This window comes from Eleutherodactylus coqui, chromosome 7 (genome assembly GCF_035609145.1).
Source record: "Eleutherodactylus coqui strain aEleCoq1 chromosome 7, aEleCoq1.hap1, whole genome shotgun sequence".
NCBI classification, from domain to species: domain Eukaryota; kingdom Metazoa; phylum Chordata; class Amphibia; order Anura; family Eleutherodactylidae; genus Eleutherodactylus; species Eleutherodactylus coqui.
Genome location: NC_089843.1, coordinates 33,614,055 through 33,626,993, shown reverse-complemented (window position 1 = coordinate 33,626,993; position 12,939 = coordinate 33,614,055). Strand labels below are relative to the sequence as shown.

Below are 12,939 nucleotides of genomic sequence, written 5' to 3'. Positions count from 1 at the left end.
ATCTCGCTTTGGAGCAAGTGATTGGTGCATTGCCGTGCGGGAAAAAAACAGTGATGAGTCTGCAGTGCTACACAAGTGCGGTGGCCCCTTCAATTTTAGGATCGGTGAGGCTGGTTGAGGTTGAACCCCCACTGATCAAAAAGTGATCGCCTAGCCTTGTGATTTCATCACTGTGTGAAATGGGAATAAGCTCCCTCTAGTGGCAGGTACAGGCAATCACAGTTGTATCTCTTACATTTATGTCTGTGCAGGGTATTTGGAGCCCTTTTCCCACTACTTAGAATTGCCTCGCAACCTCTCTGCCCTTCTGGGTTGCTGTTGACCAGGACTGTGACTGCTGCAGCCAATCACTGGCTGTAGAAGGTCACTGCTGTGACCAGTGATTGGCTGCAGCAGTCACAGAGAGGTTGGGATGTATCTTTAGGTTGTGGGGAAACCCCTTTAATATACAATGTTGAACATTTCTCATAGGGCCCTGACATGCAGAGCAGCGGGAACCCTCGCCCCCGAGGAACTATGATGAAATCCCGGGGACAGAACCTTCATTCAACCTTAGTTGTTTCCATAAAGAATGTCCGTGTTTTTTTCCATTGTTGCATTTAGGGCAGAATAGGGCTGGTCCCGACCCAGAAGACGGAGAGGATTGATGGCAGGTCCGAGCCCTGAGAACTGAATTCCATGGACTGTTCCAGTACATTACCTGCAGCCCATGGAGTTAAGTCCTCCAGCTCGGCTGCACATGACGTCACGGCTAATTATGTCACATCCACTTCCTTGTCCTTTTCTCTCTTGGCTCCTTTCATGCTTCTCAGCTATTTTCCAATGAGATTAGTCTGTATGGAGGCGGCCATGTTTCATAAATGTATATAATGTTAACAAGACTTAAACCTTAAAGGGCAAGAACTGAAAATTGAGCTTTCCACCACACCCATGTGCCTCATCATTTCAGAGGTCGCCCATTGTCCTCCATTGGCATCATCTGAGAGCTGTGCTGAGCATGGCAACCAAGCAGCACTGGCATGAGGCACCAACGAGGCGGTACAGGAAATACAGACAGCCACTGCAATGTTAGAGCTTTTGCCATGGTCAGCACAGGCCTCATCTGCAGCCAATTAGAGGGCAGTGGGGGATCTCAGAAATAATGGCATGTAGGTGAGTAATACTAGAGGACGTTGTCACTTTCCATTTGGTGCGATATGAAAAAAATTAGCATCAAAGAGAAATTAATCCGGGCCTCCATGGCAATACTTCAGGGATGGGCCATAATGCCGCCCCGTACATGTAGTGTTCCAAAGGATGAAAGATTTTTGGGGGGATTTTAAGCATTAAGTGGGCACCTTGTAATTCCGTTTTTCTCCTGCGGAGGAGCTACAGTGAAGGTCAGTAGTTAATTTGAGTCCTCTTCAGAGCAAATTTTGGGCCTTGCTGCAGGAGACGGTCGTTTACCAAAAGTACAACCCATGAATGTTTGGTGGGGGTCTGACCTCCAAGACCCTAACTGATCAGCACTATGAAGGCAGGTAGGGGGAGCTGCAGTCCCAGACACAGTTGCCCGTGTGGGTAAACCACTCAGCTTGTGTAAACGGTGAAGAGGACCCGCAGCCCCTTCATTATCCTGATCGGTAAGTGGTCCCGGAGTGCATAAAAAAAAAGTCCTGGAGAACCTTTATAAACTTAGGAGGAGGGGAAGACTCGGTGGTAAAACACGTCTGTACAAAAATGATTTTACGATGCTCTTCATTTACATTTAGGTTAATGAAAAAAAATCCCAATTTCATGAATTCTTACAAAATGTCATTGTAGAAGAAATTCAATAGTCCTTCCCGGTAAAGCCGCGGGGCTGCTGGAACGGTTCAGGCAGAACTAGGAAACGCATGAAAAGAATTGTTCACTATGTGACTCGGAGGACAACTTACAAGAAATCAGGGGTTAATTAGTACATTACCAAAACGGAATGCAATAAAAGACCTGTGGTCCTGCATCCCACCGTCACAGGGTAACAGCGCCATCTGCTGATATCTTTAGGATACTACATTGTGTAACGCAGTGACATTCAGGACTGTCCGTATGTTCTGCTCTCTGTGAGCGCACAGAACAAACCCAACCCGTACACGGAGGCATCCGCTCCATCTGCACTATTCTAGGGGAAAGCTGTGGACCTCCTTTGTCTTTCTTCTTCATGTTCCTTTACCAGTTTGGCCTCTTACACGGTGAAGTGAAGGTTTGTTTTGTGTTGTCTGCATTTTTTTCCTAAGTTTTAATTGTGACCCTGAGCCGGTACCCTTCAACCACAGAGCAGGCTGATACTTCAGCATTGTGTTGTGTTCTCAGCGGAATCCTATTACAATTTGCCGGGAAGAGGCTGATAACATCATACAACAATATGCTTCGAACTTTTGCTTTTAGGTTTTTTTTTTGTTTGTTTGGTTTTTTTTGTATTTAACCCTTTGCAATTCAATTTTGGATTCAGGGTTTCCTAGGGGGCTTTCTCTTTCTGCCATTGTACAATGGCGCCATCTGCTGGCTAGAGACTATACTGTGGGATGGGACATGCTGGAGAGGCCCCCCCAACAACAGAGCAGCCAGTAATCTACAGTAAGAATACCCTGTCGGACGTCTTCCGACATCGGAGCTGTACAGCCTTCAATCAGAATGTCTTCAGACGTCAGACAGTGAATTGGAAAGGGTTAATGGGGCACTCCGGGCCTTAAAAACAATTCACGGGCTTAGAAGTACGTAAACTAAGGAAAAGACACGTTCACCTACTTCAGCAGCTTCTCCTCCAGAAATGGAGCAGCGGTGACCGTCGCTCAGAACCCAGAAGTAGCCGGTTATGGTCACGTGCCGTGTATTGTGCACTCAGGCTGTCACAAGCTCCAACAGGGATTCTTCCGTGGCCACCGAGGCCTGTGATTGGCTGAGAGGTCTGTGCACAATAGACCACACATAACTGCATCCAGCTGCTCCCGCCTTCTGAGCAGCGGTCACCGTCTCTGGACGGGGAACCACTGAAGTAGGTGAGTATTCTGCCAAGTACTAGAAGATCCCCTTAAATTTCTGTACACGATTATGGGGGTGGCCGTCTCCCCTGAGCTGCGGCTCTGCTTGAATAGATTTACTGTATGGCAGTCACATGAAATAGAGTAACCTGTAGTCTGGAGGTGAATCATTGACTTCTACAGGAGAGTGTTGTGCGCATGGAGGGGGAGGAAGTGAGCTGTGACCATTACATATTGCCTTCTACAGGAGAGTGCTGTAGGCATGGAAGGGGAGGAGGTGAGCTGTGACCACCACATACTGACTTCTACAGGAGAGTGTTGTGAGCATGGAGGGGAAGGAGGTGAGCTGTGACCACCACACATTTCCTTCTACAGGAAAGTGTTGTGGGCATGAAGGGGGAGGGGGGAGCTGTGACCACCACACATTGCCTTCTACAGGAAAGTGTTGTGGGCATGAAGGGGGAGGGGGAGCTGTGACCACCACATGTTGCCTTATACAGGAGAGTGTTGTGAGCATGGAGGGGGAGGAGGTGAGCTGTGACCACCACATATTGCCTTCTGCAGGAGAGTGTTGTGAGCATGGAGAGGGAGGAGGTGAGCTGTGACCACTACACATTGCCTTCTACAGGAGAGTGTTGTGGGTATGGAGGGGGAGGAGGTGAGCTGTGACCACCACATATTGCCTTTACAGGTGATTGTTGTAGGCATGCTCTGAAGTCATTATGTGTATAATGAAACAGGAGAGAAGTTTGTGCTGAGAATGTATAAATGATGAGTAACACAAAGTCTACTAGAATTACAAGGATTGGGCTTTGTGCCCCTACATCTGGAGACCCCCTTCACATATGATTGCAGCACATGCCACATGTAACACGCTACACCTCTATTTGTTTTTTTCTTCTAGGCTTCAAAAGTGGTTGTTCTGGAAGATCTGGGGGCGCGCTTTGGGCTGAGAGCGCAGGTGAGTGATACCAGACAGACCCCTCTAATGTAGGACCGGCCCGCAGCTCTGCCCGCTGCGCTGTGGATGGACACTGAGCCCACGGTGATGCATACAGGGCACCGCTGTACCTGCGCCCCTTAGTAGCTGCAAAGTGCACCCTCTGAATTAAAATGGGCAGCGCTGGGGATAGGTTGCCTTTAAGAGAGTCTATGCAAGCAATGAAACTACCGCAGAAGGTGCAGACCCCTCAGTGGTGTTAGTGACAGACCTCTGTCGTGTCTTTGTGGATGGAAGGGGACACAAGTAGGGTGATGGTGGCGCTGGGAATTCTGGGTGCGCAGTGCTATATCGCCTGTGGAGATCAGTGACGTTCCTGATTTGCGCAGCAAATGACGCATCAGTGACGTTGTGGATTTGCGCAGCGTCTTGCAGCACAATACACGGTGAATAGAACCCATTGGTTTCCGTGGGTTTGTGCACAGAAGCGTATATCACACAAATTACCCAGCATGCTGTACTTTCCTGTGCATTTGTGCAGGTAAGGCGCACATATTGGGTTAATTACACTCTGTGCCCATTTCAATGAATGGCAGCGTGTCATTTGCATGTGTAAAGGAGCACAATTTGCGCACAATAAAACATGCATGCACAAATCCGCAGCGGCCCTTAGGCCCCCCTCACACCGGCGTTTAGCTGTACAATGGAGCAGCTCACACAAGGCCGAGAACTCAGTGTCTTCAAGGCTGCGCTCTGACAGCGTTGCATGCTCTATCTTTGGCCGTTTTCAGCCCTGCGTCGCCCATTGAAATGAATGGGTAGCTGTTTCAGCGCTGCCGAAAACGCGACAAAACTTGGTACCGCGCTTTTGGCAGCGCTAAACGTCTGAGCCACACTGTCCCCGGCAGCGCTCTCAGCCAACAGGGGAACCTCTTCCCTGGTGACGGGGATTCAAAATCCCCACCTCCAACAAGAGATTGCTCTGATTGGCTGAGCGCCATGGAGTGACAGCCCACTTAGCCTATCACAGCCAGCGCTGGATGTGTCCAATCACAGCTATGCATTAATTAAGTGGCTGTGATTGGACGCATTCCAGTGCTGGTTCTGATTGGCTCCGCCGGTTGTCACTCAGCCAATCACAGCAACCGTCCGGCTTCATAAGGTCCCGACGGCGGCTTCACCTGCTGGGTGAGGATTGATATTTCTCTGTTGACAGCAGCCTTGGCTTTATGTATTCTGCTGTGCTGAAAACAAAGCCACAATGCTGGCGTAACGCACGCCGGCGCTGCTGAAACCGGGCGCAATCTGCAGAAAATGCAGCGTTTCTGCAAACGCCCGTGTGAGGGAGGCCTTAGCCTCTAAGAGCCATGGGAATTAATGCTGAGGAGCAACTGCGGCTACTGAGGAGACAGCTGTCCACAAGGCCGGTGCCCTATTGCTCAGGCTGGGACTACACAGCGGGTAGCTCTGCCACAGCGGCACTGAATGGATGGGAGTCAGGTTGTACAGGTAGGTTACAGATCGCCACTTGCTACAACTCGACAACCACGAGGTTTGTGATTGTCGGGTCGCAGTCGTAGCAGTTTGCGAGTGGAGCCCGACCTCATTCACGCCCATTCAGTTCCAGTCTCGCAGGACTACCTGCGGTCGCAAGGTCAACATTACCACCATGTAGTCATAACCTAAAATCTATCTAGCATCAATACCTCCAGCGGCATGGCCCCTTCACTACAGATGTAGCAGAGCTGAATGCGTTGTGCACCTCTTCGTGTTGTCTAGGATTAGAACAACGTGGCTGCTGTCTTCCACAAAGAGTGCCTTATCTGTCGACTAGTCCTGTGTGAGATTTCAGCTTTCATGTCAACAGAGCTGAGCTGTAATACCACACATGACCTGTGGACAGATGTGGCGCTGTTTTTTTGAAAGAATGCAGCCATGTTTTTCTAATCCTGTACAACCCCTGTTAAATAAGGCAGTAGATTTCCTTGCAGACCTATGTAACTCTACAGACAACATATTGTCATAGTGCTGTGCTAATGACCAGCTCGACTCTGCTACATCTGTGGACTTCTATTGCAATGGTTTCAGCCCTGTAATTACTGCCTCTCTGCTCTCTCCCGCACAGGATGCCATCAACAGGATACAGGACTTGCTGGCCGACGGCTCTATTACAGGTGAGGGGATGGGATTAGGACTAGCGCACCCCGGGGACCTGCTGTGCAAGCAGAGAAGAGAGTGCAGGCTGTAATGCGACGCTGCGCTGCAGTGCATTGTGGGAGATGTAGTGCATTCTGAATTAGAATCCTGCGAGTAGGGCCGCCTGCACACGGCAGAGCCGCATGTGGGAGCCCGCTGCGGAATCCGGCCCTGAGCGCAACAGCGGCCGTGCGTACTTGTGGGGTTTTTTCTCTATATCCGCACTGCGGATGGTCGTGGTGAGCCGCCGTCGGACATGCGCAGTACAGATTTTTTTCTTTAAACGTTTATTTTTCTTGCGCCGCTGCTAGGCGATGACGCGGAATCCGCAACCTTTCCACAATGACATTGTGGGAGGGCCTCGGATCGGATGGCTTCCATTCACTTCAATGGAAGCCGTCCGCACGGAGCCCGAGCAAAAATGGAGCATGCTGTGATTTTATCCTCCGCGAGCAAAAAACTCTTTGCAGCAGATCGTTGGTGCGGACGTCCGCCGCAAATTCTGGCATATACTATGAAGAGACCCTGAACAAGCGGGGTGTGAGCTCCTAGTCTATGGTTGCAGGTTAGACACATCATTAGTATTGTGGATGCAGCTCTGGATGTGACTAGAGTATAATTCTAAATGCACGGCTCGTCCTGTGTGCAGGACCCCTCATCCTGTCCTCTACCTCCCCCGCAGGTGTCATTGACGACAGAGGGAAGTTCATCTACATCACAGCGGAGGAGATGACGGCCATCGCACAGTTCATCCGCCAGAGGGGGCGCGTCTCCATCTCCGAGTTGGCGCAGGCCACCAACAAGTTGATCAACCTGAACCCCGAGTCCAGTCCGGCTCCCCTCACCGTGTCTTAGACCCCCGACTCCTCAGTTTTGCGTGGAGGAGACCCCCCTGTTACCTGTTCACGTCAGGTGGGATATCACAGCATTAAAGGACTGGAATCGCCATGTGTGCCTCAGATGAGTTATTTTTGCAAAGGGAGAGGGTGGAACTAAGTGCCGGCCCATCCCGCCTCCTCCCGTTGATGGCTATGGACAAGGGGTGGGGAGAGGGTGAGAGCTTAACCCCACCCACATCCCACACCTTGTCCACAGCCAGAAATGGGAAGAGGCGGGATGGGCCGGCACTTAGCTCCCCCTCCCCTCCCACCCTTCCCCGTCCTTTATGCAATTTTGGGCCCCAAGACTATATAAAATCAACATACTCACCGCGGCTTCTTCTGCGCTCTGCTGTCACAGCATTTGAAGGGTGACGTTACCCGGTGACCTTCAATAAATCTGGGCAGGTTAACGGGACGTCACTGTGATATCTGCAGCAGTCATGTGGGTAAGCAACCCATGTCTCCACCGCACACCATGTAAGCATGGATAGATGCTGTAGCGCTGCAGCGGGGGTCCGGTACCACCGTGAATTCATTGATTTTATGTGGTTTTGGGTAAAGGGAGGCCTAAAACTATATGAAAAATAACTCTGCCACCCTTTTAAGTGCCCAACAGCCATCCCAGCGACTGTCGCCTGGGCCGGGCTTCCACACGGGAGTGATGATTGGTCCGTGGGTGGAGGCGGGGTGCAGCGGAGATCTCTTCCAGCCGCCTCCGTTTAGAGTAAGCGGGCAGTCGTTCACAGATGAGAACTTGCTAATTAGGCTACACTCACCCGGGCGAACGCCATATTGGGCCAAGAACCCTGCCTGATATAGCGCTCGTCAGCGTGCGCTTTACTTGCGGATGCGAGGCGGCTTTCATACAAACTCCTTGCATCACTTCTCTGCATTTCCGGCTCCTTATTTCCTGCGCGTCGGAGGATCGGCAGGTGTTTGCCATCGATTTCAGTGGTAACAGTCACATGGCACTGGCAGGTACATCACACGGCATGCCATGTGTTTGACTGTCCCATTGAAAACAATGGCCGATGAGTTTCGAGTAACGCAAAAAAACAGGACATGGAGCCTTTTTTTTTTTTTTTTACCTCGCAGAATCACTGTTGCGTATGACTTCATCCAGAAGAATGGAATTCAGATTTGTACATCTCGCAACGCAAAAACTCTGCAGGTTTCACACCCGTGTAGCCTCAGGCTGGCTTTACACTGCCATCAAAAGCGTGCGAGATTTGTGCATCGCACGACAAAAAATCCTGCGCAAATCTGAACCCTATTCTTTTGAATGGGATTGTACACATGAGCAATGTTTTCCCGGCCCCATTGAAAGTGAAAATGGGAGAAACTTTGCAGTCGTCTGTGGCAGCTCCCCGGAGGATCCCTTCATCCCACCAAGTGATGCAAGGCTGTTTTGTTATGGGGTATTCACATGATGGGGAGCGCGATATCGGGGTGGGATTCATGGCTCCATGTCGCGCTCGCCCGTGTGATGTTCGTCTTAGTCACTTTGTTGCATTGAGCTAATATTAAGCAATTAGCGAACAACTATCGCTTTCTCGCTCCGTATACTGTGAGGTCCCGCCTTTACGCAGGGCGACTATTGGTCAAAATCATTATCTTGAGCAATTTCTCCACAGATAGCCGGCCTGTGTAAACGGGAAGGTATGGAAGAGCGGGCGGTAATCTGCAGATGCAGACAGCAGGGGGCAGTGGTGATGACTAATACAGCTGCTGCAGGGTCTGTGAATTCCCGCAGCTGCTCTGTCCTGTTACCAGAACTATCCCCCCACACCAGTAAGGCTAGGGGTACACGGGGACTTTGGCCACAAACAGAGGTCATGTTACCAAAGATCAAACTGTAGCTCAGCGATCTTCTCACAGAAGTCAATGCAGTCGCATTGTGACCCCCACGGATCCGTGGTCACAGGAAATCCAACCACATCAGATTTTTTGCGCATCACAGTCACGGCTACTCGCAAGTTTCGGTGCCAGTGCATTGACTTCTGTGAGGTTTCCAGATCGCATGGCTGCACTGCCATCTTTGGTCACATGACTTCTGCTGTGGCCGGCCACCGTGTACCCATAGTCTAATGGCAGTGATTTGGGCAATTAGAAATGTATTAGAAAACTGCCCATAATACAGTTCCCTGAGGAGCAGCAGGAGGTTTCTACAGGTGTAGTGAATACAAAGCTGCATGAATAAATCACTCATTGTGCAGAAAGTTGATCCCTTTAGTGGTCTATGATTGGCGCAGGCGCTCTGCAGCTTTATACACTTCTCAGTTTCTGTGTGCTCTTACCTGGTACAATGCTGCCATCTAGTGGGCATGTTGTAGATTGCTAATAAAACTCAAACAAATAGACACCATGTTCCTGTCTGATCTTATGAGAAGTGACACCTGTGGGTGAGCGCAGGGCGGCTTATGAGAGAGGCACGGGCATGATGTGGAATCCATTATTATTATATGAACATTGCAAGTTAGTTTAGTGGAGAGCATTAAACAACGTATCGAGGATTTTTAGCCCTTTTAAGGGGTTTTCTTAGACTTAAGACATAGATGCTATTATATCCTCAGAATAGGTCATCAGATCAGTGGGGGTCCACTACTTGCAACCCTCGCCAATCAGCTGCCTGAAGCGGCTGTTGTGCCAGGGTGATGGCAGCTGGCACTTCATTGCATGTCAGGCACAGAGCTGTACATTTCATACTGGCTGTGTCTAGTAGTGCAGCCCAATCCTATTCAGACCGTGTAAACAACGGATGTGATGTTGCATGCCTGAGAAGAGACTGCAGTCAGCTGATCCTCAGGTGTCCCAAGTGACGGACCCCCACTGAGAAGAGGCTGGAGCACCACAGACTGCAGTCAGCTGATCCTCAGGTGTCCCAAGTGACGGACCCCCACTGAGAAGAGGCTGGAGCACCACAGACTGCAGTCAGCTGATCCTCAGGTGTCCCAAGTGACGGACCCCCACTGAGAAGAGGCCAGAGCACCATAGACTGCAGTCACCTGATCCTCAAGTGTCCCAGGTGACGGACCCCCACTGAGAAGAGGCCAGAGCACCATAGACTGCAGTCAGCTGATCCTCAGGTGTCCCAAGTGACGGACCCCCACTGAGAAGAGGCCAGAGCACCACAGACTGCAGTCAGCTGATCCTCAGGTGTCCCAGGTGACAGACCCCCACTGAGAAGAGGCCAGAGCACCATAGACTGCAGTCAGCTGAGCTACAGGTGTCCCAAGTGACGGACCCCCACTGAGAAGAGGCCAGAGCACCATAGACTGCAGTCAGCTGATCTACAGGTGTCCCAAGTGGCGGACCCCCACTGAGAAGAGGCCAGAGCACCATAGACTGCAGACAGCTGATCCTCAGGTGTCCCAGGTGACGGACCCCCACTGAGAAGAGGCCAGAGCACCATAGACTGCAGTCAGCTGATCTAAAGGTGTCCCAAGTGACAGACCCCCACTGAGAAGAGGCCAGAGCACCATAGACTGCAGTCAGCTGATCTACAGGTGTCCCAAGTGGCGGACCCCCACTGAGAAGAGGCCAGAGCACCATAGACTGCAGACAGCTGATCCTCAGGTGTCCCAAGTGGCGGACCCCCACTGAGAAGAGGCCAGAGCACCATAGACTGCAGACAGCTGATCCTCAGGTATCCCAACTGACGGACCCCCACTGACCTTATACTGATGACCCATGCTGAGGATACATCATCCATATCTTCGCTTTAGAAAACCTCTTTAACCTCTTCAGTACTGCAATAACCCTAAATAAAACATATATATTCAATTCTAGCCTTAAAGGGATGTCTGCTAAATCCGCCTCTTAATCTTCAAGGGAATGTTCACACATAGCGGGACTGCTGCGGATTTTGACACCATTTTTGATGCACTGTGGAAAATCTTCACCAACTCCGCTACGTGTGAACGCACCCTAAATGGGAATTCCGGGACAAAGATATTGATGAACTGCCCTCAGGATAGATCATCAACATCAGATTGGTGGGGGTCCGCCGTTCGGAGCCCTTGTAAATGACCTAATTGAAGAGGCTACAGCGCTGGCATGAACCTCACAGCCTCTTCTCCGGCCGTGTGGTCACCTTCCCTTGTCGTATGCCCTAAGAGCAGCTCAGTCCTATTGACGTTACTGGGGCTGAGCGGCTATGCCCGGCATAGTCACTATATGTTGTACGGTGCTGAGGTGACAGCGGCCTTGTCTGAGCAATGCGGCCCCTTCAGACAGCTGATCGCTGGGGATCCTAAGAGGCCGACCCGCTCTGAATGGATACTGATGACCGCTTCTAGAAAACCCCTTTAACTCCCATCCCAGTTGTTGCTGCCGTATGGGGGCTGGTAACTACAGGCTTGTGGATACAAAGGTGACTTTCATGCATATAGGGGGAATCTGGAATTTACTGTATCCCCCCCCCCCCTCCTACTTAAAGGAAAGGGTTAAATTAAATCTCCACTTCTGACGTCCAAGTACGGGCGCAATAAAATGGTGCAAGATCCGTACGTTGTGAGACGCAAAAATATGAAGCCCCCTTTGAATGTGTTCCTTCACATCTGCGATATTTTCCTGCATTCACCGCGTTGTGATGCGATACAGAAAACAAAGCGCAGCCTGTTCCCACTTCTGGCGGTATTGACCATCGTTTTCAAAAGCCAATGGGAGACCCTCACGATCCCCCTGGCGCGGCTGTGACAGCTGCAGCGGGGATTCCTTCAGCTAGCTTCTCCAACACGCAATCTCCTGCCGCCGCTGTGACCGCCGCGGCGGAGATGAGGGAAACCCCCGCAGGGATGCGAGGCTGCTTCCTTGTGAATACGCCTCCATCCAGGGGGTTTCAGGACTGCGAGGGCGATATTGTGCCATGACTCACGGCCTGATATCGCCCTCGCCGGTGGGCAAGAGCCCCAGGCTGCCTTCAGACAGGTGATACAATTGGGTGATTTTCACGCCATGCGATAGTGAGTGAAGACAGAATTACCAAACCAATGATTATCAAGGGTTTCATTCCCATTTGCGATGTTTTCACTAATGCGATGTGGCGTGAAAAAAAAAATCGCGGCATGCCCGATCATTTAGCGCTTTTTTTTGTAGCCCATGTTTCTCTATGGAGCCTCCTTTTTATTGCATCGCAACGCACGATCTTGCCATTTTTGTGCGATGCGTTTTTAACATTTGAAAGTCCTATTGACATTTGGGCGATAAAATGAGAAAATTGCGATGCAATGTGCGACTTTTCACAAAAAAAAGCAGCGCTGATGCTCAAAATCGCCAGAACAAAGGTGCGATTCTGCCGCAATTTTCTTGCTGCGATATCGCGATCGCCAGCGTGAAGGAGCCCTAAGACTCCGCTCACATTCCCATTATGGTTTCTGTAGAGTCCCATAACATAATGTGCATATTTTAGCTTTACGTGAAAAATGAGAACAATCTGGCATTAACCCTGCGAGGAGCTGGTGATTCTGGTGGAGTCTGACCTGTTCCTACAGCCTGGATCTTGTCGGTGTTCAGCAGACAAATACAAATCACTGCCCTCACCTGAGAAGTACGGCAGAGCAACCCCTAAAGATGGGGGTTATGGAAGTCCCTGCCGGTTATTACAAGATCGGCCCCAGGTTATATGTCACAGAACACTCATGCATGAACGCTTTGTGTTTTTGGCTTGTGGACGCAGTATCTAATAATGCCCTGCAGATGGCAGTGTGGTACACTATTTGTGAACATGGTCTTCTGCTCACTGAAGCATAAAGGTTCACAGAGGGCTCTTACCCACTTGCATTTTTTAATGCTGCGATATCGCTGTATTTTTTTCACACGATTGCCAATGGGACTTTCTAATGTTACAACCGCATCGCAAATTTGCGCTTTGCGATTTTTGTGCGATGCGTTTTTGACATTTGCTGATATCGCAGCGTTAAAA

The 12,939-nt window shown here is 50.4% G+C and overlaps 1 protein-coding gene across 1 annotated transcript in view; it reads left to right on the top strand.

Annotated features, from left to right (window-relative positions):
* The window catches only part of DDRGK1 (DDRGK domain containing 1), a 43,595-nt gene extending 36,512 nt beyond the window's left edge, over window positions 1-7,083 (top strand). Inside the window, exons 7-9 of the mRNA XM_066572914.1 lie at window positions 3,904-3,960; window positions 6,065-6,113; window positions 6,818-7,083. Of these exons, the coding sequence (XP_066429011.1) occupies window positions 3,904-3,960; window positions 6,065-6,113; window positions 6,818-6,990 (279 nt within the window). The 3' untranslated portion in view covers window positions 6,991-7,083. The remainder of the gene's footprint in view (window positions 1-3,903; window positions 3,961-6,064; window positions 6,114-6,817) is intronic.
* Window positions 7,084-12,939: the final 5,856 nt, after the last annotated feature.